Raw genomic sequence first — 26,617 nt, forward strand, 5'->3', positions numbered from 1 at the left:
CAGGTGCTAGGCCCCAACAGGTGTTGCCGGTGTTAACATAAATGGTGTGTTATCTACTGACGCAAACACGATTGCCGAGCACTTTGTTGAGCACTGTGCTCGAGCATCTGTGTTGGAGAATTATCCCCTGACCTTTCGCACTCTCAAATGGAGGCTGGAAGGGAAGGTCCTCGCATTCACTATACACCATAGTGTATCCTTAAACGCCCCATTTACAGAGTGGAAGCTCCTCAGTGCCCTTGCACATTGCCGCGACACTGCTCCTGGGCCAGGTTGGATCCACAGTCAGATGATTAAATATCTCTTATCTGACTACAAGTGACATCTCCTCGTTATCGTCAACCGGATCTGGTGCGATGGCGTCTTTCCATCACAGCGGCGGGAGAGCAACATCATTCCAGTGCTCAAACCTGGTAAAAACCCGCTTGATGTGGCCCATCAGCCTCACCAATGTTCTTTGTAAGTTGGTGGAACGTATGGTGTGTCAGCAGTTGGGTTGGGTCCTGGAGTCATGTGGCCTACTGGCTCGATGTCAGGGTGGCTTCCATCAGGGTCGCTCTACTACTGATAATCTTGTGTCCCTCAAATCTGCCATCTGAACAGTCTTTCCCAGATGCCAACACCTGGTTGCCGTCTTTTTTGATTTACAAAAAGCTTATGACACACCTGGCGACATCATATCCTTGCCACGTTATACGATTGTGGTCTCCGAGACTCACTCCCGATTTTTATCCAGAATTACCTGTCGCTTCATACTTTCCATGTCCAAGTTGGTGCCTCCCATAGTTCCTCCCATATCCAGGAGAATGGGTCCCCACAGGGCTCTGTCTTGAGTGTGTCTCTATTTTTAGTGGCCATTAATGGTCTAGCAGCAGCTGTAGGGCCGTCCGTCTCACCTTCTCTGTTTGCAGACAACTTCTGCATTTCATACTGCTCCACCAGTACTGGTGTCGCTTTGGCTATGGGAGTCTGGTTTATGGTTCGGCGGCACCCTCAGCGTTGCGTTTACTCAACCTAGTGCACCACTGTGGCGTTCGCATAGTGACAGGAGTTTTCGGGGCGAGTCTGGTGACCAGCGTCCTTGTGGAGGCCGGAGTCCCTCCATTGAAGTTTAGGCGTGCACAACTGCTTGCCAGTTACGTTGCACACATTCGTAGTTCTCGTGCGCATCCAAATCACTGTCTCCTTTTCCCACCCACGGCAGCTCATCTTCCTCATCAGCGGCCCAGGTCAAGGCTTCCAATTGCAGTTCGTGTCCGATCCCTTTTTTCTGAACTGGAGTCCTTGCCTTTACCACCTATACTTGATGTCCATTCACGTACACCTCCATAATGTATGCCTAGGCCGCGGCTTCGTCTGGACCTTTCACATGGCTCTAAGAACTCGGTTAACCCAGCAGCTCTCTGCTGTCACTTCCTCTTGGTTCTTGTCATGTACCAAGGCCATGAAGTGGTTTACAGCGCCGGCTCAATGGCTGGTGCTCACGTTGGCTTCGCGTATGTCCACGGAGGACATATTGAACAACATTCTTTGCCCAACGGCTGCAGTGTTTTCACTGCTGAGCTGGTGGCTGTATCTCGTGCTCTTGAGCTTATCTGTGTATGCCCTGGGGAGTCAGTTTCTTCTGTGTACTGACTCCTTGAGCAGCCTACAAGCTATCCACCAGTGCTACCGCCGTCATCCTTTTGTAGCGACCATCCAGGAGCCCATCTATGCCCTGGAACGGTCCAGTGATGTTTGTGTGGACCCCAAGTCACATTGGAATCCCAGGCAACGAACTTGCCAACAGGCTGGCCAGATTGGCTACACAAAAACTGCTGATGGAGATCGGCTTCTCTGCGACTGACATGTGGTCCGTACTATGCCGCAAGGTTTTGTGGCTTTGGGAGATGAAATGGCATAACCTCAACACGCAAAACAAACTGTGTGCCATTAAGGAGACTATGAATGTGTGGTAGTCCTCCATACATGCCTCTCACAGGGACTCTGTTTTTCTCTGCCAGCTCCACATTGGCCACACTTGGATGACACACGGCTACCTCCTGCACTGTGATGACCCACCTCAGTGTCGATGCGATGCCCGGGTGACTGTGGCCCATGTCTTGGTGAGCTGTCCTTCTTTGGCTGCCCTGCGACAGACTCTTCAGTTACCAGACTCGTTGCCATTAATTTTAGCTGACAACGCCTCATCAGCTAATTTAGTTTTACGTTTTATACGTGATGGTGGATTTTATCATTCTATATAAGTTTTCGCACATATCCTTTGTCCCTTTGTGTTCTCCACTCTAATGCTTTTAGGCTAGATGTTTTAATGTGTTTCAGAGTGGCTGCAGGGTGTATACGACCCGGGACAACCGGGAGATCCAGGAAAAACCCGGGAAATTTTTCTTCCAGGAGAAAATCAGAAAAAAACCGGGAATTCTTCAGAATTCCGGGAATTTTTTATTCTTTTAGTTTTCAGTTAAAAATTTTGTAATTTTGACTGGTAAGAACTGATACTCTAACAAAGAATTTTACTTTAGCCCACTAATGCAGAATAATACTGCAGCAATAAAACGTAAACAAGGGAAAGAAAACCAAAATAAACTGAAGTTGCAAAGGAAATGCACTGTTTCCAACATCAAACGACAGTGCAAACACAAGCGCCTGCCAACACCACAATGTGTCAAAGGCTTTAGGACAAAGACTATGCAATACTTCATAACAACAAACTGCTTCTGATGACAGTGTGGTCACAATGGTTTGCATTAGGTTAGTTTGAGCAGTTGCCAGCAGACTCGTGCGCATGCTCCCTCTTATGGCTATTTGAAGTACGGCTGTTAGCAATATCAGCTGTAGCAACAAGCAGTCAAACACAGCCGGAAAAATTCTTCTGTGAGTCCAAGCTGCCAAATTCATGCAGATCAGTCTAAGTAGCAGTGGAGAGGACGGTAGTCTCCACGTGACCTGTGTTTAGGTTTAGTGATTTTGCTGTTTCTTCTTCATTTACAACTCTCACGTCGAGTGAAAACTAAATGAATTTCTGTGGCCGAGAGCTAGCAAGTAAATTAAAATTGTCATATAATTACTAAAGACTGAAATGTTGTTAGTTTTAGTTTCCTGATTTTATTTTAATTCCAAGTTTTTGGCAGTCAAGCATTAATTGCCTTTCAGAATACTGAAGTTATTTTTGTCGATTTGCTAAAGAAATTTGGCTTTTATTAGTTTTTGCTGCAGAGGCAGTCAGTTTACTTGAAATGAAATGTTTTATTCCACAGTACTGACTAGTGTCAATTGTTTGCTCAATTACAAGTGCCCATTTTATCCCTTGGCATGTATGGCGTTATGCCATAATAAAAAACCAAATATTACATACTGGTACTCCAAGAAAATTTGCAGCCCAAAAACCACACTGAAAAACTTAACATCTAGTTGGGGCCTGTTTCTTTGTGAATCTGACCATACAAATGTGCACTTTCTGCCGAATGATGCATTTTAGTCTGGTTTGCGAAAATCCTATGCTTTTGGAGTACCCTATGATGATCTGTTTCGTTTACGATGTAATGTGAGATCTCTTAATGCTATATAGTTATGAACATGTGGTATTCCTACATCAACGCAGCTGCACATGTGCAGTAACACCGTTTTCTGGTGCTCTCTGACAACTGTTGAAACAATTCTAACAGGCCGCAGGAAAATACTGCGAATGGTGATTGAAATGCGTTACTTTCAAAGTAAATTTCATTTTACACAAGATGAATTATGTTAAAAGTGTGTATGTGCTTTGAATTCCTTAAATCATAGAGCATTTGATTCTCATTTGAAGCTTAACACCGTGATGGCCAACCACTTAGCAGAATTTCGTGTCTAGACGTTTATGTATTATTTTAAAATTTACTTGCACATTTGTGTGATGTATATTAAAGTGTAACACGTGCAAAAAAGACAAACATTATACGTGAAAGCTTTTCTTTTAGCTACACCATGTGTATTAAAGTAAACTATTACATCTACATCTACATGGATACTCTGCAAATTACATTTGAGTGCCTGGCAGGGGGTTCATTGAACTTTTCATATATTTGTGTGTTCGCACTGGTGAACAGTGGTGCTATTGGCTGACTAAGTCACATGTCATATGCTCTGAAGATCTGCTATTGTTGGCTGGTGAGATCACGTGACATCTGCTACGACTGGCTTACTAAAGCGCATCACAGTCTCGATTTCAGTGCTTCGGAAACTAACGTGCTGTGTTTGGTGGAATTCAAATATACTCTTTCGTAATACGAAAATATGCAGCATGCATGCTGCTGCACATGAAACATCTGTCCAAAATCGGTCTTGGGGGGGGCGGGGTGTGTGTGTGTTAAGTGTTAGTTCTTTGAAGCACTGAGAAGTTCTATGCTGGTGTATAAAACCTTAACCATTCAAAGCGATGCTAAGTTTTATGGTTCCAAGAGAAAGTATTCTGTCACCTAACACGGAAAAAGTGTGTTTTTAACCGGGACATCTGGGACCCCCCCCCCCCGTCCACCCCCGTCCACCCCCGTCCACCCCCTTGTCCACGTATACACCCTGGGCTGGATTTTCCTGTTCTCGTGGTCGGCCAGCCACAGTCATGTGCTCTCTTGTTTTTACCTCTTCTACCTGTTTCTTTCTGCTCTGTGGTTTTCTTCTCCTGTTTTGTCCTTAGTAGTGTTGGTTGTCCTTCTGTCATTCTTCTCGTTCTTCCTTTTTCCTGTTATTGTGCTGTACATCTCCTTTCTTTTCTTCTTTCCCTTGTGTAATTATTTAACCGGGAACAAGGGACCGATGACCTTGCATTGTGGTCCTCCACCCCACCCCCTCCCCCTCTTTAAATCAACCAACCAAGAAATAGATTTCAGGGTACCTGAGAAGCCAATATGAAACATTCATCTTCAGGACTGAAAAAGTTGTCCATAAATGGACAAAGCTCTGTATTAACAGGGACAATAAAACACAAAGAACAACCTAGAACTCCTGCAGCATGGGCCAGGGCAGTGCTGTCACTGCTGGAGTACTAGTTATTCTTTATGTTTTATTGATCCTGTTAACACATGTTAATAAAATGAATATTGCACTAGACTAATTTCGGACTCCTCTGTGGGATGACCACACAAAATTCCCATTGATACACCACTATCTCTGTAACGGGAAACAAAATGACGCTTTCCATCAAGACTGGGTGTTGCACGAAAGACATGACGAGCGGTATTTTTTTGGGCTGACGCGAGCCACACATTAAAAAATAAAACTGCAAATATCTACTGAAATACCAGAGAAAATGAACCTAGACTCTTAGGTAAGACACGCTGTATAAGGATGTAGATTTTGGGTTACTGTGGTGGGCATTGTATGGTCAGTGCCTACAGAGTTAGGATGCTGACAACTCGTTCAACTGAGTTTCAAGGGATGAATGCATGTTAGTGATTTTAGTAGTTTGCTCATAAGTGCAGGTGCTAAGTGAATGATGTGCAAGAAAGTGTCTGAGCTCTGTGAATACTAGTAATAATGCCAGAACAGGAATTTAACTAGGGCGATGTGTGGTTGCTGTTGGTTATACATAAGTAACTCCTTGGGTTCATTATCACTAATGGAGTGAAGCCAGCTGACAGCGTAAGAGTGTGTACCAAAATGCATGATCGGTGGTTCTGATTGAGGGCAAACTAAGGGGAATCTGCCTTCATACATGTGTAAGTTTTACGTGGTTTTGTGGTCAAATAGCATTTAGCATATTTGTAAAGAAATTTTGTATCAGAGATATCTACAGTTGTTGGTTTATGTTTGAAAAACATAATGGTTGAGTTAATATATACTTTTGTAGTGGAGGTTACATAAGATTGGTTAAATAAGAGGACCTCCACATTACCTCTTACTTGGAATGAGAATGATCATCAAATAAGAGGTGTTAATAGCTGATGATGTCCTCAATTGAAACAGAAATCTATTTACAAGTTTCTAATAACCAAGGAAGGGTATGTATTCTCATAAAAATGGTGGTATGTAATATGAACTGAAAAAAGAACTCTAAATAACCTAAGCTAGTGGTGCTGAGCATATAAACAGAAAGAAACACTGGAGATTATACAAATGAGTGAATTAACTAATACGTAGTAACCCTGTTACGTGTAATGGATAAGCTGTTAATTTTCTAACAAGATCTGTCCATGTAATTGTTATGTAGTTTTGTAGATTTTATACCTGATTATGACGACATTTGTCTGAGGTGGGGCATCTGTATAGTGTAACAAGTCACTTTGTTAAAGTGATGTGTTGTACAATGTTTTTAGGATTGATGAATGATGATCATTGACTGCTGAAGAAAATTTATTTAATATAGTTTGGAAAGTGGGATATCCATGTTAAGCTTGGGGTTTCTCTGTAAGTGCATGTCCACTGATGACCTCACCATTGAGTGCCCATAAGCACCTCTGCCTGTATGTGCATGTCAATTGAATGGCAATAGAGACAGCGTTGCTACTGGGCAGGGTGACATTGCAGCAGCTCGTGTTTGGCCACGCTTGCCGTTCTTAACCCTTAGTTCGTAACATCCATCTCATAGACAAACACAAACTTTCTCAATGCATTGTTGGCACACATACATTGTCAGTTTGATCCAATATTTTGACTATGCTTCAGTCATGAGTTGTACTACTTATTGTGTAGGCGTCATTGTTTCATTTCCACTATAGTATTGTTTTACTTGCGTACATGTGTCAGCAAAATTGTCTCACAGACAGATATTACTGTAAAGGTAAGAATTTCACTCTGACCAGTGGACAGATATTACTTTAAATGAGTATTTTTTGTGTTATATTCCTTACTTCCCAAATATCTCTCTATTTATAGTTGGCTTCTATTGGAGGGATACCTGGTGTATCACAAAGAACCAAAAGAATGGTGCAGATGGCCTTAGAGCAGTTTGAGGAGAGCTTTAATGATTATCATTTGGATAATTCTTGAGTTCCTGAAGAAGATCAGCTATCAGATTCAGACGATGGCAGTAATTCTGAGATAGATATGAGTGATGTTCTTAACTTGTCTAAGAATGAAGGTAGTGTTGATTCTGTTCAGAATAGAGGAAATGATTACACCACATCTGACATAGCTTACCATGGCAAGATGAACTGTTTCGTTTGGAGTTTCAAAACACCCATTTGCTGCACTAAGACACCCCATAAAAATATAATAAAAGTTAGATTGTTGTCATGGTTAAGCCCTGCCAATCAGTTAAGTAATGATCCAGACTTGAAGAAATATGACATTTGTTTTTCAACACTGAGATTTTGGATGAGATTGTAGTACATACCAACTCAAAACTGCGAGTCATAAGTAATAAATTAAAGAATCCTTCCTCCTCCAGTTATAAAGATACAGACAAAACTGAAATTGAGACATTGATTGGTTTGGTGGTTTTATGTTCCATATTCAAAGCTGGACATGAAAAACTGGCATAACTTTTTGCAAATGACTGTACCGAATGTCCCATTTTTTATGCAACCATGTCTCTAAAATTACATGAAGTTTTACTGATGGCACTCGGATTTGATGATGCATCTAATCGTGAACAAAGAAAAAGATATGATCTTGCTGCAGCTGTGTCCAAGATTTTCAACTTCTTTATTTCTAACTGTCAGAAGACATACTCCATTGGAGCTCATGCTTGTGTCGTTGAGGGACTAATACCATTTAGAGGCAGATGCCGATTCAGAACACATATACACAAGAAACCTGCTAAACGTGGCATAAAAGTCGCGTGTCACAGAGCTGCACACTCATCATATTTATATAATGCTTATATTTCTGTGGAGAATGATAATGATGGAGCAACATTATCAGAAGAGAAAAATTTCTAAAAGCTGACTCAGTCCGTGATTCTTCTTTCCAAATGTATGTGAACAAACAGGAATATCTCAGCAGACAGTTCGTTTTCCTCCATTTAACTGTGTAGAAGCTGCTAAAAAACAAGTTGACATATGATGGAACTCAAAATCCAACAAAAGAGAAGTTCCAAAAGAGTTTGTTTCTTCCTGACCTGAAGAAAGAAGTGGGCTCCAGTTTTTATGGTTTCAGCAAAGATATTACACAATTATCTTTTGTTCCAAAAAAAAAAAAAAAAATCTGGAGCAGTTGTAATGCTTTTTTCAATGCACCACTCTGCATATACCCATAAAAAAGTAACAGACCATCAATTATTAATTTCTATAATGCCTCGAAATCTGGCATAGACACTCTATACATGATGTGCAGCACCTTCTCAGATAACTAGTGAATGAGGAGAAGGCCATTGGCAATATCTTACTTTCTAATATCAGTGAGTTGCGCAAATGCCTGTGTTATGTATTAACATAAGGGTACAATTTCAAGATTTGAGTTCATGAAGAACATAGGGATGAGCTTAATCAGAAGACATTACAAAGAAGGCTTGTAACAGGACATCCTCCTCTAGCATTACTTTCCCTCAACAGTATTGTGCTGTATTATATCGTATTGTATTGTATTGTACTGTGCTGTATTAAACTGGGGACCTAGAAACAACGGAGAGGCTTTGTCCCACTGTAGCCCTCAGTGGTTCACAACCCCACAACAGGGCACAGCAGTCCACCCCACCACCCCACACCGAACTCAGGGCTATTGTGCGGTTCGGCCCCCAGTGGACCCCCACCCAGGAACGTCTCATACCAGACGATTGTAACCCCAAATGTGTGCGTGGTAGAGTAATTATGGTGTACACATATATGGAAACAGTGTTTGCACAGCAATCACCAACACACTGTAACTGAGGCAGAATAGGGGAACCAGCCGGCATTCGCTGAGGCAGATGGAAAATCTCCTTAAAAACCATCCATAGGCTGGTCAGCACACCAGACCTTGACACTAATACGCCAGGTGGAGTTTGGATTCGTGCCGGGAACCGGCATGCCTTCGCGCTCAGGATCCTCAATAGTAGTTGTCTGTACCAGTAAATTTTCAAATTTTGGACATGTCAGTATTATCTCAGTTGCTTTTCTGAAAACTTTCATATAATTTTATATACAGTATGTTATATTTCAGGCTGAAAGTTATGAAAAGGAATCGCTTTCTGAAATATTTTAATTTCGATGATATAATCAAAAAGTACTAGTTCTGAATGTACAGCTAAAATTATTTTTTCAGAAACATTTGAAATTACAAATTACTTGCACGCTTAAAAATTCTATTATTAATTACGCAATCCTGTACTGTTTACTATGTTTATTTCAGGATTCATTTATCTACATCTACATCCATACTCCGCAATCCACCTGACGGTGTGTGGCGGAGGGTACCCTGAGCACCTCTATGGGTTCTCCCTTCTATTCCAGTCTCGTATTGTTCGTGGGAAGAAGGATTGTCGGTATGCTTCTGTGTGGGCTCTAATCTCTCTGATTTTATCCTCATGGTCTCTTTGCGAGATATACGTAGGAGGGAGCAATATACTGCTTGACTCTTCGGTGAAGGTATGTTCTCGAAACTTTAGCAAAAGCCCCTACCGAGCTACTGAGCGTCTCTCCTGCAGAGTCTTCCACTGGAGTTTATCTATCATTTCGATAACGCTTTCGCGATTACTAAATGATCCTGTAACGAAGCGCGCTGCCCTCCGTTGGATCTTTTCCATCAAACCTGTCTGGTACGGATCCCACACTGCTGAGCAGTATTCAAGCAGTGGGCGAACAAGCGTACTGTAACCTACTTCCTTTGTTTTCGGATTGCATTTCCTTAGGATTCTTCCAATGAATCTCAGTGTGGCATCTGCTTTACTGACGATCAACCTTATATGATCATTCCATTTTAAATCACTCGTAATGCGTACTCCCAGATAATTTATGGAATTAACTGCTTCCAGTTGCTGACCTACTATTTTGTAGCTAAATGATAAGGTATCTATCTTTCTATGTATTCGCAGCACATTACACTTGTCTACATTGAGATTCAATTGCCATTCCCTGCACCATGCGTCAATTCGCTGCAGATCCTCCTGCGTTTCAGTACAATTTTCCATTGTTACAACCTCTCGATACACCACAGCATCATCTGCAAAAAGCCTCAGTGAACTTCTGATGTCATCCACAAGGTCATTTATGTATATTGTGAATAGCAACGGTCCTATGACACTCCCCTGCGGCACACCTGAAATCATTCTTACTTCGGAAGACTTCTCTCCATAGAGAATGACATGCTGCGTTCTTATTTATGAAATAATAATCGAAATTAATAATGAAACAAAAACTAGAAGGAATTCATTTGTTAAGAAAAATTGTAAACCCTTTGGAATATTGTTATTTCTGCAGTGTGTGGAAATCGTGAGCTTGCATCTGATGTGATTAGACATATTTTTGTATAATAGGTGCGAGCAATGTAATTTCAGCTTTGTTAGTGTGAAAAATCAAAATACTGTATGATATACTGAAATGTGAGAAAATCAGTGGAAAATATATTTACATAAAAAATTAAGCAACGACAATCTTCCAATTTATTTAGTTCAAACCAACCATGAGGACCTGATGTTAGATTTTCAGCTTTAATATCAAACCCATAGACAATATGATCTGGCGCCATCTCAACATCACAAGCTAAGTAAACTTAGAAGTTTATTGTAATCTACGCTCCTGCCAAATCTTCATAAAAGACTTTGCTTATTAATTACTTGGTCTGGGCATTGTTTATTATGGACAAAAAATGGAAGGAAGGAAGGATGGGGGCGTTACAGGCTCCAGATTACAAACTTACCATATGAACATAGGAAAACTGTTTCAAATATTTTGGGTGAAGAGTAGCGAGATGGTGAGCCACAAAAAAGAGAGCGACAAGCTAGAAAAGAGAAAACACTGTCATTACTGGCCCTACACGTGGAACAGAATGGCAGCATACAAGTGCGTGAAATGTGATAAACCCCCTTGCTTAAAGTCTGCCATGAAAATACGTAAAGTATGTGCACAAACTTCTAATTTTTTTCTTTACTTCCACATTTATTGAAATAACTGAGAAAACACGTCAACTTTACAAACTATTTAATTGGAAATGGTAATATTTAATTTTTTGGATTTTGCAAAAGAATAAAGAAGTTTATAAACTATTTCATGAAGAAAAGACATGTAATTTTTGCATATTGTAATGCAATTTATGATGTAAACACAATATAAATATTAGTATTAATATTTCATCACTTTTAAATTGCTATTTATTTTCAATATTTACTAAAGTGGGCATAAATTGCAAAATTTGGTAATCTCAGTCTCCCAGACAGATGTTAGCATTAGCGCATATTTTTTACATGTTGCCAGTTAAGGGTTAAGTTTTCTCCGTGCAGCGGATCACCGCCTCAGAGTTGTGCTGGCCTCCTTAGAAGAAGACCGCCATGAAAATGCATAACAAAAGTCACGAAACAAAAGAAGTTCGAGAGTGGAGTCTGTAATTGTAACTCTGTTCACTGTGAATGTATTTGAAATATATGTGTCAAACAGACTGGAAATTATTTGAAGTTGTTTCCTGATTTAAAAAGTTGTTATAATATATGCGGTTTATGAAAGAAGGAAATTCTCTCATTTAGTAGTGTGCAGAAACTAGTCTGTCGTCAAGTTTTCAGCACTCAGAAGCAGCCCAGAAAGGAAAAGTAAATGGTATGAGGCATATATAAAATATAGCCAAATGCCGATTTGGAGGAAGGGAATGCGAGAGAGAGAGAGAGAGAGATTTTAAAGTCAAGCTGTAGGTAACAAGAAAAGAGCATTTTGTCATTAACAGCTAACATATTGCATTACTAAGCAAAAACTGTCACAGATGTAACCAGGAAACATTTCAGGGTTATGAACAGAGAAGTAAGTATTATGGACAAAAGGAAAGAGTGAATTTGGAGTAGAAGCAACAAATTTGAAATTGTAGTTTTGTAAGTGTATTAATAAAGTTTTATTTAATACACCTATTGGAGCCATGGGTATATGATAGTAAAGTGAATGCCTGAACGAAGTTTCAATGCTTTTTCAGTCACAAACTTCCTGGAGAGACGACTTTGTTCTATTTATTGATTTAACATAAGACCAAAATTTCTAAAGACTTTCTTTCAGATCAGTAGGCAGAACTTCAATTTTGAATTCATTGGGTGTTTCACACATGGCTCAAAAAATTGAAAAGAAAGGAAACCCCGCAATCAGACCCTGAAGCCCATGTGATAGTCGACCAACTGCCATTTGATCCTTAGTCATTCATCATTGGATGAAGTACCAAGGGGCATAGAGTCAGCGTACCACACTCCTGGCCGTTGAGATTTTGATCTTGGCTCACCTTACACTAATTTGCTTTCATTCAGTTTGTTTGTTTTGAGACTTTGGCTACATGTAAATCTGCAGTGGAGCTCTCATTGCTTTCGTAGCAGCTTTCTAACAAAGCTGTCTTAGCACATTGAATCTTTATCGTCTCTTCCGACTTTGCTCAGCACAAACCTGTCAAAAGAGTATTGTACAATATAAGAGTTCCCACCTTTGCGATTTAGAAGGAATTGCACGGATGGGAACTCTCTCTGCCATATATCCTACGTTTTTGTAACCCTCTTTGACTCAATCTTCGGTAGTCACTGTCCTTCACCTAACTATCCCCTTCCCTGTTCCCACTCCAGCACTACACAGTCTTCTGTCCACCAGTGTACCCACAGTCTTTTTACTTCTCTGTTTTCCCACTCCACTCCCCCCCCCCCCCCCCTTTCCTTCTAACCTCACAAATGCACCAAGCTTTCCTACCCTGTCCCCACCGTGTTCCCATACGCTCTCACAAGCAGCACTTTACCGTCTCACACCCCTACCGTGGTATACTTTCCACTCCCCACCTCAGCCTCCTTACCCTCGCCAGAAAGACTGCTTCTCCCATCATCCACTGTCGTTCCCAAGATTATATATATACATAATAGAGGGAAACATTCCACGTGGGAAAAATATATCTAAAAACAAAGATTCTGTAACTTACCAAACAAAAGCGTTGGTACGTTGATAGAGACAATAACAAACACACACACAAATTTCAAGCTTTCGCAACCCACGGTTGCTTAATCAGGAAAGAGGGAAGGAGAGGGAAAGACGAAAGGATGTGGGTTTTAAGGGAGAGGGTAAGGAGTCATTCCAATCCCAGGAGTGGAAAGACTTAACTTAGGGGGAAAAGGGACAGGTATACACTCGCGCACAGACACACACATCCATCCGCACGTGTGTGGTACTGCGAACGGCTGAAAGCAAGGGGAAACTACAGGCGTAATTTTTCCCGAGGGCATGCTGCTTTACTGTATGATTTAATGATGATGGTGTCCTCTTGGGTAAAATATTCCGGAGGTAAAATAGTCCCCCATTCGGATCTCCAGGCAGGGACTACCCAAGAGGATGTCATTATGAGGAGAAAGAAAACTGGCATTCTACGGGTCAGAGCGTGGAATGTCAGATCCCTTAATCGGGAAGGTAGGTTAGAAAATTTATAAAGGGAAATGAATAGGTTAAAGTTAGATATAGTGGGAATTAGTGAAGTTTGGAGGCAGGAGGAACAAGACTTTTGGTCAGGTGAATACAGGGTTATAAATACAAAATCAAATAGGGTAATGCAGGAGTAGGTTTAATAATGAATAAAAAAATAGGAGTGCGGGTAAGCTACTACAAACAGCATAGTGAACGCATTATTGTGGCCAAGATAGACACGAAGCCCACGCCTACCACAGTAGTACAAGTTTATATTCCAACTAGCTCTGCAGATGATGAAGAAATTCATGAAATATATGATGAGATAAAAAAAATGATTCAGGTAGTGAAGGGAGACAAAAATTTGATAGTCATGGGTGACTGGAATTCGACACTAGGAAAAGGAGGAGAAGGAGACGTAGTTGGTGAATATGGATTGGGGCTAAGCAATGAAAGAGGAAGCCGCCTGGTAGAATTTTGCACAGAGCATAACTTAATCATAGCTAACACTTGGTTCAAGAATCATGAAAGAAGGTTGTATGCATGGAAGAACCCTGGAGATACTAGAAGGTTTCAGATAGAAGAACCCTGGAGATACTAGAAGGTTTCAGATAGATAATATAATGGTAAGACAGAGATTTAGGAACCAGGTTTTAAATTGTAAGACATTTCCAGGGGCAGATGTGGACTCTGACCACAATCTATTGGTTATGAACTGTAGATTAAAACTGAAGAAACTGCAAAAAGGTGGCAATTTAAGGAGATGAAACTCGGATAAACTGAAAGAACTAGAGGTTGGAAAGAGTTTCAGGGAGAGCACAAGGGAACAATTGACAGGAATAGGGGAAAGAAAATACAGTAGAAGAAGAATGGGTAGCTTTGAAGGATGAAATACTGAAGGCAACAGAGGATCAAGTAGGTAAAAAGACGAGGGCTAGTAGAAATCCTTGAGTAACAGAAGAGATACTGAATTTAATTGATGAAAGGAGAAAACACAAAAATTCAGTAAATGAAGCAGGCAAAAAGGAATACAAACGTCTCAAAAATGAGATCGACAGGAAGTGCAGAATGGCTAAGCAGGGATGGCTAGAGGAGAAATGTAAGGATGTAGAGGCTTATCTCACGAGGGGTAAGATAGGTACTGCCTACAGGAAAATTAAAGAGACCTTTGGAGAAAAGAGAACCACTTGCATGAATATCAAGAGCTCAGATGGAAACCCAGTTCTAAGCAAAGAAGGGAAAGCAGAAAGATGAAAGGAGTATATAGTGGGTCTGTACAGGGGTGATGTTCTTCAGGACAATATTATGGAAATGGAAGAGGATGTAGATGAAGATGAAATGGGAGATATGATACTGCGTGATGAGTTTGACAGAGCACTGAAAGACCTAAGTTGAAACAAGGCCCCGGGAGTAGACAACATTCCATTAGAACTACTGACAGCCTTGGGAGAGCCAGTCCTGACAAAACTCTACCATCTGGTGAGCAAGATGTATGAGACAGGCGAAATTCCCTCAGACTTCAAGAAGAATATAATAATTCCAATTCCAAAGAAAGCAGGTGTTGACAGATGTGAAAATTACAGAACTACCAGTTTAATAAGTCACAGCTGCAAAATACTAACGCTAATTCTTTACAGACGAATGGGAAAACTGGTAGAAGCCGACCTCGGGGAAGATCAGTTTGGACTCCGTAGAAATGTTGGAACACGTGAGGCAATACTGACCCTACGACGTATGTTAGAAGCTAGATTAAGGAAAGGCAAACCTACGTTTCTAGCATTTATAGATTTAGAGAAAGCTTTTGACAATGTTGACTGGAATACTCTCTTTCAAACTCTGACGGTGTCTGGGGTAAAATACAGGAAACGAAAGGCTATTTACAATTTGTCCAGAAATCAGATGGCAGTTATAAGAGTCGAGGGACATGAAAGGGGAGCAGTGGTTGGTAAGGAAGTGAGACAGGGTTTTAGCCTCTCCCCGATGCTCTTCAATCTGTATATTGAGCAAGCAGTAAAGGAAACTAAAGAAAAGTTCGGAGTAGGTATTAAAATCCATGGAGAAGAAATAAAAACTTTGAGGTTCGCCGATGACATTGTAATTCTGTCAGAGACAGCAATGGACTTGGAAGAGCAATTGAACGGATTGGACAGTGTCTTGAAAGGAGGGTATAAGATGAACATCAACAAAAGCAAAACGAGGATAATGGAATGTAGTTGAATTAAGTTGGTTGGTGCTGAGGGAAACAGATTAGGAAATGAGACACTTAAAGTAGTAAAGGAGTTTTGCTATTTGGGGAGCAAAATAACTGATGATGGTCGAAGTAGAGAGGACATAAAATGTAGACTGGCAATGGCAAGGAAAGCGTTTCTGAAGAAGAAAGATTTGTTAACATCGAGTATAGATTTAAATGTCAGAAAGTCATTTCTGAAAGTATTTGTATGGAGTGTAGCCATGTATGGAAGTGAAACATGGATGATAAATTGTTTGGACAAGAAGAGAATAGAAGCTTTCGAAATGTGGTACTTCAGAAGAATGCTGAAGATTAGATGGGTAGATCATGTAACTAATGAGGAGGTATTGAATAGAATTGGGGAGAAGAGGAGTTTATGGCACAACTTGACTAAAAGAAGGGATCAGTTGGTAGGAAATGTTCTGAGGCATCTAGGGATCACCAATTTAGTACTGGAGGGCAGCATGGAGGGTAAAAATCATAGAGGGAGACCAAGAGATGAATACATTAAGCAGATTCAGAAGGATGTAGGTTGCAGTAGGTACTGGGAGAGTAGCATGGAGAGCTGCATCAAACCAGTCTCAGGACTGAAAACCACAACTACAACATCTGTGTCTGTACCTATGGAACGATTGAAAGTATAACAACAGCATAAAAATAATCATAGGGAAAGCAGATGCCAGACTGATTTTCATTGGAAGACTCCTCTGGCAGCATAGTCAGCCCAGTGAGGAAGTATCTCACAGAACTCTCATTTAATCAGTACTTGAAATATTGCTCATACTAGATAGGATTCATAGAGGAAACAGAAAAGATTCAAAGAAGAGAAGGTAAGTTTGTTACAGGTTCATTTAGTAAGCATGAATGTTTCGCAGAGATGTTCATTCAGCTCCAATAGCAGATGCTACAAGATAGATGCTCATCACGGTGTGGTTTACTGTTTAAGTTCTTTCTTAGAAGAGTCACTAGGATAATGCTTATTTCTACATAGATCTCACAGAAAGAACATGAAGGTGAAGTTACAGAAATTTCAGCTCACATATACAGTGGTACACATCCTGTGCCACGCACCATAAGATAGCTTCCAAAGTATGGATGTTAGATGTAGTTTTTAGTTTTTCATGTTCACCATTGTGGAACTTTTATTTTTATTTATGTTATTAACTGTCTTGAAAGCCACCTGAAATTTGTGTATCACAAACTTAATGGACAGTGACTTACAATGATGTGCATGATCAGTGTCTGTTCACTTGTACAGTATGTTTAAAATATGCTGTAAAAATTCGTAACTGAAGGACTTGGTGGATTGGACTGTATGCCGGAGGAACAAAAGGAAATATCACCTTAAGAAAGACTATACGTAATAAATGTATTGTGATGTCTGTATATACCACTGAATTAAGTTGTTGTGATACCTTTCAGACTGTTAGCCGATTTCTTAGTTTACTTTGACACTTGTGCCTTGGACATCTTCATATAATCATGTCTTTGTTATGCAGGTAGTAACCTCCTTAAACAGGTGTTGATCACATGTAGAGAGTATTAATTCACATTAATTCTTGCAGGTAGACTTGGGGACAAGACTATTACCATGTTTCTCAACTGAATCTGGAGTACCATACTCGGATGTCAATTTAGCTACCCATAAGGCACATTCACCCAAATGGAGTCCTGACAGCAGCACATCAGAAGTTACAACTATACAATTAGAATTCAGAGATCTCAGTAGAAGTACAGGTGATACAAGGTTTGAGGTATGGCAAATATCCTTGTTTTTCTGAAAATTCTTTGACTGTTAATAACCTTGTTAGCATTCAGTGCGTGTGAATTATGTTCAGCTGTATATGAAGTGCAAACATTTGCGTGAAAAGTAAAATTAACTCAAGAAAATTGTAATATTACTAGAATACAGAATGGCTGATAACTACTTACCTTCACAATGTGAAATTATAAATACTGCTTATATTTCAGAAGTACAGGAGACAACTCACCAAAAAGCAAAAATATCAAGTTCTCGACAAGGGACACGAGAGAGAGAGAGAGCGAGAGAGAGAGAGAGAGAGAGAGAGAGAGAGAGAACACAAACTTGCTACCTTTGGAATAAATCCTTTCTCAAGCTGGAGCATTCATGTGCATGCCCGCCCCCCCCTCACACACACACACACACACACACACACACACGGGTATCTGCTGGTGCACTGTGTAGCCTCAAGAAAGCTAACAAGTATTGCTGTATTGTGTGTCACTGTCAGTGACTCAAACTTGTGGTTTTCAGTGGTGAATGGTCTCCTTATTATTAAGTGTTCACATTCTGCTAGAAATTTCTACTATAAAAACTACTGATAGATACATTTAAAAGTAAATAAATCCTATTACTTATGTGGTATAGGGTGGAAGTTGAATGCTTGCCGAAGCAAACAAGCAAACCCAACCTCGATGGATGATAGAGGGCAGTGTTGTCAAAGAACTGCACTCACCTAGTGAGTGCACCACCATCTTGCCACATGAATACAATGGCCAGTAGTATCCCTTGTGGCTGGCATAAATACCGTTAAACCTTGACTGATCAGTCAGTCACATACTTCATCTGATAACATTCGTTACTATCTCCACAGTACTGCTCACTTCTCTTTGATGACTTCACTTTGGTATTGGTTTTCCTCTTTTATCTCAATTTGGATTGTGGCTTGTACTTGACCTGTATATAGGTTTGTGTCGAAAGTTCGTTGCACTTCGTTGTTACTTAGGCTGCTATTGACGTGCTGTTATTGTGTTGGGTCCACCATTCAGTCAGTTCTTTTGCTAGACTCTAGTGTGGGTTTGAGTACCATCACAGACTACAGATTTTACAATAAGCAATTTTATATGTAACTAGCTTTTGTATGGAAAAGTCTGAAACATTCAGGCATCAAGAGAAGTATGTTGAAATTAGGGCAATATCAACTTGTTTCTTTCTAGCTTGCTTTGCCAGTAGATTGTTTTCATCTTCTCTGAACACATCTTCCAAACCAGTGTTCGGCACTACTTCATTTCAACAGCAGGAATTTTGTCAGAAAAGTGTACTCCTACAAGCTTATTGCACTAGGAACAGTTTCTTGAACCACAGTTATGCCTTTCTAGATGGGCCCTTCACCAGTTTCTGCTGACTTTTCTCACTCAGATATTTCTCCCTACAATCCAATTCTTAATCTGGAGTTTCCGAACTTTGTTACTCACTCACTCAAACGTCACATCTTTGTAGCGGAATTAAAGAAAACATCAAAACCTAATGAGTATATATACGAATCTCATGGCAACGCAGCCTCAGTCAGTTGCAACAGCAGCTCTTATGCTTGCTACTGCATCTATTGAAGTAATTTTGTAAACTGATGATAGAGGGCAGCACCTTTCAGCAGGTAGTGAGGCATCCATATGTTTTTCTCAAACAAAACTGATCCCATTTTCAAGTGATAGGTGGCTCACCCATCTTGAAACATTGCAGCCTGAGATATACTTGGGTGTGGTCCTTTAAACAATTGGTCCAGGGGCCCACACATGATGGAAATATATTAGATCTAATGGCAACAAATAGACCCAACTTTTTTGGAGATGCCCATATTGAAATTGGTGTCAGTGACCATGAGGCAATTGTAGCAACAATAATTTCTAAAGTGCAAAGGACAGCTGTAACAAGTAGGCAGACTTGCATATTTAATAAAAATATTTATTAACTTAGATAAAGAGGCAGTCATGTCACATCTCAAAGAGGATTTCAAAACATTTACTGATGCGAAGGAGAACTGTGACAAGTATAACAGACCATACAGTCAATAAATACGTTCCAGGTAGAACAGTTCATATGAGAGGGACACTGTGGTATACAGTCACTGCAAAGAAACGTCTAAAGAAACAGATTTCTGCATAATACGTCTAAAATAAACGAAAGGACCATAGATAGAGACATGTTGAGTGAAACACATTTGGACATCAAAAGGGCAATGTGCAAAGACTTCAGTGACTACTATGGCAGACTCGTGTAACAAGATCTCTCACAAAATCCAAATTATTCTAATCATACAAAATCTAATCGTGGCACCAAAGTTGAAGTCCTGACACTCATGGACAAGATAAGACAAAACGAAACAGAAATCGGAGCTAGCAGAAGCAGAAATTCTGAGTTCCATTTTCAAATTTTCCTATGCTCAGATGTACTGTCTCAATTTGTTTCTCACACCACTGCAAATATGAGTAACACAGTTACTAGTGTCAGTGGTGTTGATAAACAGCTAAAATTGGACAAGGCTCCAGGGCCAAATGGAGTCCATGTCAGATTCTATATACAATTTGCCACTGAGTTTCCTCCCATATTAATCATTTAACACTATAGGTTCCTTGCATAAAGAACTGTGTTCATTGGTGGGTCGTAAGTCACAACTGTCTACAAGACGGGTAACAGAAGTGATCCACAAAACTACTGTCCAGTTTCATTGATGTCCATGTATTGCAGAATTCTAGAACATGTTCTGAGCTCAAATGTATGGCTATCTGAAACAGAGTGATGTCCTTCGTGCCAATCAGCATCGATTCTGAAAATATTTGGTGCTTATCTCAGTTGGTATCATGAAAGCTGTGCATCCAGGAAATCAAGTGAATGGAGTACATCTTAACTTTCAAAAAGCTCGCAGCTCAGTACCACACCAATATTTATTAACAAAAGTACGATCATATTTTTAAAAAAAAATTTATGACAGGATTGAGGATTTCTTTGGTGGGCAGTGTGGAGCATGGAAGAGTCATTGATAGAAGTAGGAGTAACTTCAGGCTTCCCCCAGAGAAGCATTTCAGTAACCTGGTTTTTCAAGTTTTATATTAATGTCTTGGCTGACAATATTAATGGCAACCTCAGACTTTTCACAGACGGTGCTGTTACATATGATGTACTGTCTGAAAATAACTGCAGAAATATTCACTGAAATTTGCAAAGATTGCCCACTTGCTTTTAACATCAGAAGTGTAAAATTATGCACTTCTCAAAAAAATTATTATTATTATCCTGTGTTCTGTATGGTTGTGGGAGGGAGTTTTTGAGGGTTTGGTAAATGTAGTGGGTCTGCAAGGGGGATTGTAGGGGAAATATGGAGTCTGTTGTAGAGGTGGTGAATATGGTAGTCCAAGATGTGAGTGGGAAGTGAACAGGTGGGAGAGTATTTTGAGGTGGTGGTGCAGATGCTGTTGTATTGCCTGGAGAGCAAGAGTTTCGATGTGAGAAGGGATCCAAGCATTTGGGCTTGCAGAGCAGGAGAATATTGTGGGTGAATGGGAGGCATTGCAAGGAGGTTTGGGCATGATTTAATTTACATTGTCCTGCAGGACTGGGTTGGTGAAGGGTGTTGACTGGCAGAATTTGAACAGCTGGAGGTCATTGGGGAAGGTAGGGTTGCAACCAGAGATGGGTAATTTGATAGTAAGGCCATTCGGGGGTATTCCATGAGCTTAGCAACAATGCAGGATCAATAGGTGGGATTGGGTTTTGGCAAGGGATAAGGGAACTTCTCTGTATTGCCACAGATGGAAGGAGCTAAGATCTATGGTGGAGAATAAAACATGAGTAAAAATTCATAAATTACGTAAAAATATGTTGAAAAAGACTTGTAGAAATACACATTGCAACAAAAGTTTGGAATGTCGTAGAGCTTACTATAATGACTTCTTATAATACACTCACTGAGGTTTGTACAATACTTCATTAACAAAACAAACATAGATCCTTCTGAAAACAAGAATGATTTTGGTTAGTTAAAAAAAAAACAGGCTCTCTCCTAAATGTACATCTTGCAAACCAAATGAGTGAAAATCTTTTTATCATCAGTCTTTTGTATGACCCACCTCCACGTGGATGAGTTCTTCCACTCTGTGAGACGTGCTCCGTATGAGACCATCAAGTTTATCATGGGGTATGAGGTCCCACTCCTCAATGGCAACTTTAGTGAGGTGTCCTGAAGACTCTAAAGTGGGTTCAGACACTGTGCAATGGCCACCTTCAACAAGTCTCGTGCATGCTTAATTGCATTCGTGTCTGTACTGGCCCATGCATTTGGTTGATGTTGTATCTTTGAAGATACCGAGACACTGCTAGAGTACGGTGCGGTCTTGCATTGTCATTGACTAGGATGAAGTTGTCACTGACTTCACGTCTGTAGGCCCTTACAATCATTTGTAGGACCTTTTGGAGGTATCAGGAACCAGTCAAATTGCCATAGAAGGGAATGATTAGCTGTCCCATCATTATTGCCGCCCGGAACATTGCACTCAAACCTGCAAATGGATGGACCTCCTGAACATATCGGCATTCCTGGTGTCTTCTAGCATGTATCCAAACCCTAACATGTTTAGTGTCCAATCACAAACTAATCCTGGTCTATGAGCAAACGTGACATTACTCCCTTCTTCTGTGGCCCAGTGATGATATACAAGAGCCCAGGTCCTTCGATTGCGTTGGCTCAATTGGTTGAGTGCAAAACTTGTCATTGGTCTTCTGGAATGAAGACCACCCTGATGCAATATTCTACGCACTGTTTGGTCTGAGATACAAATTCCTGTTGCTCGAGAGAAGTTATTTCCAATATTTCTGGCAGTTGATGTTGGCACCTGCAAGCCGACAGTTGCAGGAAACAATCCTGCACTGGTGTTGCCATATGAGGATGACCACTGCGAGGTCTATCATTCAAATTTCGCATCTCTCTCTGCTTTCTCCACACCTTGGACACGCCACTTTGAGTGACATGTAACCAGTTGGCAACATCTTGCTGTGTATGACCTGCTGAAGGTAAAGCCACAATCCTAATTGTATACTTCTATGTGGCATGTTACTGCAATGCTGAACACAAACTGAATAAAGCTGTTGTTGATACTGGACTGCTCGCAGAGTGCTGCTGTGGGGGTGGTGTGTTTACATGGCTAGGAAACGGCAGCAAAACATGCCAAGTGTAAACACCGTCCAGTATATGGGTTCTAACTGGATAATGCATGAAGTGCCTTGGTCAGCGAAACCTCTACTGTCATAGAATACATTTTACAATAGTATTCCAAACTTTTGTTGAGCAATGTACACAAAATATGTGGTAAAAAATCACCAAAAAGACAGAACAGATGAGTGCGAGAAAGGTGAAGTCAGTAGTGAAAGGTGAAAACAAACTAAAAACTGCATGAAAACACAGAGTTCAAAGAGAAAAATAAAAGGATGATAATGTGGGATGCAGGTCAGTGGATGGCTGTCTTGAAGAGAATTATCAGCACTTTTCAGAGGCCTTGCTTTTTGCCCCTCTCTCAAATTCAGTCATTCTGCACTTTTCAAAGGCCTTCTCTCCTTCTCCCAGTTCCTACAGTGGAAACACTTTTTTCACCACCGGCCCTACCAGTCAGCCTCAACTCGAAGCCAATGTCATACTCTGCCCCTGATCCACCCCAATTGCCTCTAAATCACCACCTGTGAAGGGGAGATGGAAGGAAATTTTTACCCCTGTTCTGCCAATACTACAAATTTGGTACACTTTGCAAAAGAACTGTGTTGAAATTGAAATTTTTATGGAATGTATATAACATATATGCCTGTGTTTACAAGTAAAATGAACAGAGTACCTCTTATGGATTTGAAGAAAAAAAGTTTTTTATTCTTTCAGTAATAAAATTTCACATTTTTTAGTACATTAATTATTATAAACAGTTTTTGTTGGGTTGGTGGTTCTCAATTTACTTGTAAAACTTATTACCATCCTGAGTACAAATTGACCAAATTTCATATTTCCAACCCAATTAGTTTAGAAAATAATGATACCTGAAAGTCAAAAAATGTAGTTTTCAGAAGAAACCTGTTTAAAGTTTAATATTGTAGTTTTAGTATAGTTATTGATGAGAAGTGCTTACTACTAATATTATTGTGCTGAGCATCATCTGAATCATACTGATCTTCTTTTCTTCTCTTGGTGCCTCTTCTTTCCTGCCTAGCTTTTTTTTGTGCCTAGCTTCTTTTGTGCATTATAAAAAAAAGCAGTCTCTGCTTTGAGTTTCTCTCTTTACACATTTGCACCAAGAATTTTGCAGTATTTTCACAAGACTTTATGCCCAGTACTTCCAAAACATCCAGTTTTCCTGTTACACCATCATTAAAGCATACAGTAGCTTCATAAACACCAAATTTGAGGATTGTAATCTGAACAAATACAGTTTTTGGTAACCGGGTCCAGATGACAGAATTGACACATTCATTTAAATTTTGCATTTCTCCATGAACACATTTCTTCAACAAAGTACCTTTGCAAAGAGCTCTAAATACAGATTTCATTTCATTCATTACTGCTGCAAGTAAAGAATGTTTGTGGTCATACGTTGCACTTCTCCTGTACTTGTACCAAGTGTCAAGATCATTTGTGCAAAGATAGTTCTGGGGGTTTTCATTTGTGGAAAACTTATAGAGAAACATAGCTCATACAGCTTTTTTCATGTTTTCTAAATTCCCAACATTTCTGCTTCTGGCCAAGCCATAATAATTCTGTAACCTATCTATTTTAACATTTGTCAGGCTACCCTTACCTCCTATCTTCTTAGCCTCTTCCAGCACTATTTTTGGCTTTTCTTTTAATAATCTTCTCAACCTGAACTTGATTCTCTTCTTGACATGCCCAATGCATTCTAATTTAGAAATAGAAGCAGGAAATAATATACAAGGAATAAAAGAAATCTGTCCATTATCATTTTGGTGCAAAAAAGGTGTGGCATTTAAATTCCAGATCGCACAGAGCGTCATGAAAACCGTCGTAACTCATGAAATAATTGTCGTATTTATATGAAACAAAAACTGTTTTATGCAGGAAATAGAGGGCATTTCAAATATGTAAAAATCTAAAAAAAAATTATTATTTTATTTTATTTGAGAACCTCAAACCTTGCCTCACCTCATTCCCCAAATCCTTCAACATGGAAACCAATGTTACATCTGCAGAAAGAACTGCAACCCACTGTCTAAAAACTGAACCCAATCTGCTGACAAAGGCTCCACGGCTGCGAGTTTTGAACCACATGGAATAGGGGGGGGGGGGGGGGGGGGGTCATCTCAGCCACCTGTCAGATTCGTCTATCTACAAACCCTGCCACAGTGACCCCATTCCAAAATCCAATAAGATCTCCAGTCTCTCCTCAAATCCGGCCCATCCCAGAACCTCTCACCTGAGTCTGTTCTCTCCTCACACCTACTGTTCGCCGCATTCTTACCTTCAACATGCTTTTTAAAAATAGAGCCACCTATGATGCTCCATTGTGGCCCAGTTGCTGTGCCCCAACTGAGATAATTTCTGCTCTCATGGACTAAACCTTCAACCTAATCTACCCTCCTATATAAAACATACCAAAAGTTTCCTCCACCGACTCCACATTTCCTGTTCCTTTACTACATGATCCCCTGTGCATAACTATTGATGCCACATTCCTCTGCACTAACATCCCAATGTCCATGACATTGCCGCTATTCAACACTAAGTTTCCCAACACCCAACTTGCTGGCGAACTTCTTGCTGTGGTGGAGACACATCGCTTTTTGGGTGTGGTTTTTGATGCCCGGTTGACTTGGCTCCCACATATTCGGCAGCTTAAGCAGATGTGTTGGAGGCATCTTAATGCTCTGCGATGCTTGAGCCACACCAGGTGGGGCGCCGACCACTCTACCCTCTACCCTCTTACGGCTCTACCAGGCATTAATCCAGTCCCGTCTGGATTGTGGGAGCCTGGCTTATGGTTCAGCATCCCCATCTGCGTTGCGGGTACAGGACCAAATTCTTCACAGCGGGATCCGACTTGCCACTGGAGCTTTCTGGACCAGCCCTGTGGACAGCATACTTGTGGAGGCGCCAACGTGTACTGGCTGCTTATGCTACGCATGTTTGTAGCTTGCCCGGGCATCCGAACTATTGTCTTCTGTTCAACAGTCAGTCGTCCATCTCCCAGAACGTCGGCCCCGGTCGGGGCTTCTCTCCGGGCTTGGGGTTTTCCCTCTTCCACCTCCCTTCCGGGCCCCTCTGCGTACACCCCCGTGGTGTGTGCCCTGCCCTTGCCTTCGGCTCGAATTGGCACAGTGCCGGAGGCCTTCCACTGCCACTTTTATTCCATCCTAGCCACGTATCAGGGCTCTGGCATGTTTTACACTGACGGTTCGATGGTTGCTGGTCGTGTCGGTTATGCTCTAACTCTAGGGGACCATTACGAACAACGATCGTTGCCGGCTGGCTACAGCGTTTTCACTGCTGAAGCTGGTTGCCATCTTTCGTGCCCTAGAGTATATCCGCTCCTGCTCAGGTGAGTCCTTCATTATCTATAGCGACTCCCTGAGCAGTTTACGAGCTATTGACCAGTGTTTCCCTCTCTCTCGTCCTGTGATGGCTGTCCAGGAGTCCCCCCATGCTCTTGCCCGTTGTGTGGACCCCAGGTCATGTTGGGATACTCGGCAATGAACATGTAGACTGCCTGGCGAAAGAGGCCACCAGTACACCATCTCTGGAAATTGGCCTCCCGGAGGCTGATTTGTGAGCAGTCATCCTCTGCAAAGTTTTTGCGCATTGGGATGCTGAATGGCGCGTTCCGACCACTCCCAATAAACTCCGTGCTATCAAGGAGACGACGACTGTGTGGTGTTCCTCCATGCGAGCCACTCGCAGTGACTCAGTTGTCCTTTGTCGGCTCCGTATTGGCCACACCCGGCTGACGCACAGTTATTTACTGCGTTGTGAGGACCCGCCTCTATGTCGCTGCGGGGCGGCCTTGACGGTGGTCCACATTTTGTTGGCCTGTCCCCTTTTAGGTGTGCTCAGGCAGACATTTGCGCTGCCTGATACGCTCCCTGCCCTTTTAACAGATGACTCTTCCATGGCAGGCTTAGTTTTGCGTTTTATTCGGGCAGGGGTTTTTATCA

At 41.0% G+C, this 26,617-nt stretch overlaps 1 protein-coding gene across 1 annotated transcript in view; it reads left to right on the plus strand.

Annotated features, from left to right (window-relative positions):
- LOC124612445 (endoplasmic reticulum mannosyl-oligosaccharide 1,2-alpha-mannosidase) overlaps positions 1 to 26,617 on the plus strand; it is a 96,002-nt gene that overhangs the window by 44,239 nt on the left and 25,146 nt on the right. Inside the window, exon 6 of the mRNA XM_047140665.1 lies at positions 17,247 to 17,435. Coding sequence (XP_046996621.1) covers positions 17,247 to 17,435 — 189 coding nt within the window. The remainder of the gene's footprint in view (positions 1 to 17,246; positions 17,436 to 26,617) is intronic.

Source organism: Schistocerca americana, chromosome 4 (assembly GCF_021461395.2).
Source record: "Schistocerca americana isolate TAMUIC-IGC-003095 chromosome 4, iqSchAmer2.1, whole genome shotgun sequence".
NCBI lineage: Eukaryota > Metazoa > Arthropoda > Insecta > Orthoptera > Acrididae > Schistocerca > Schistocerca americana.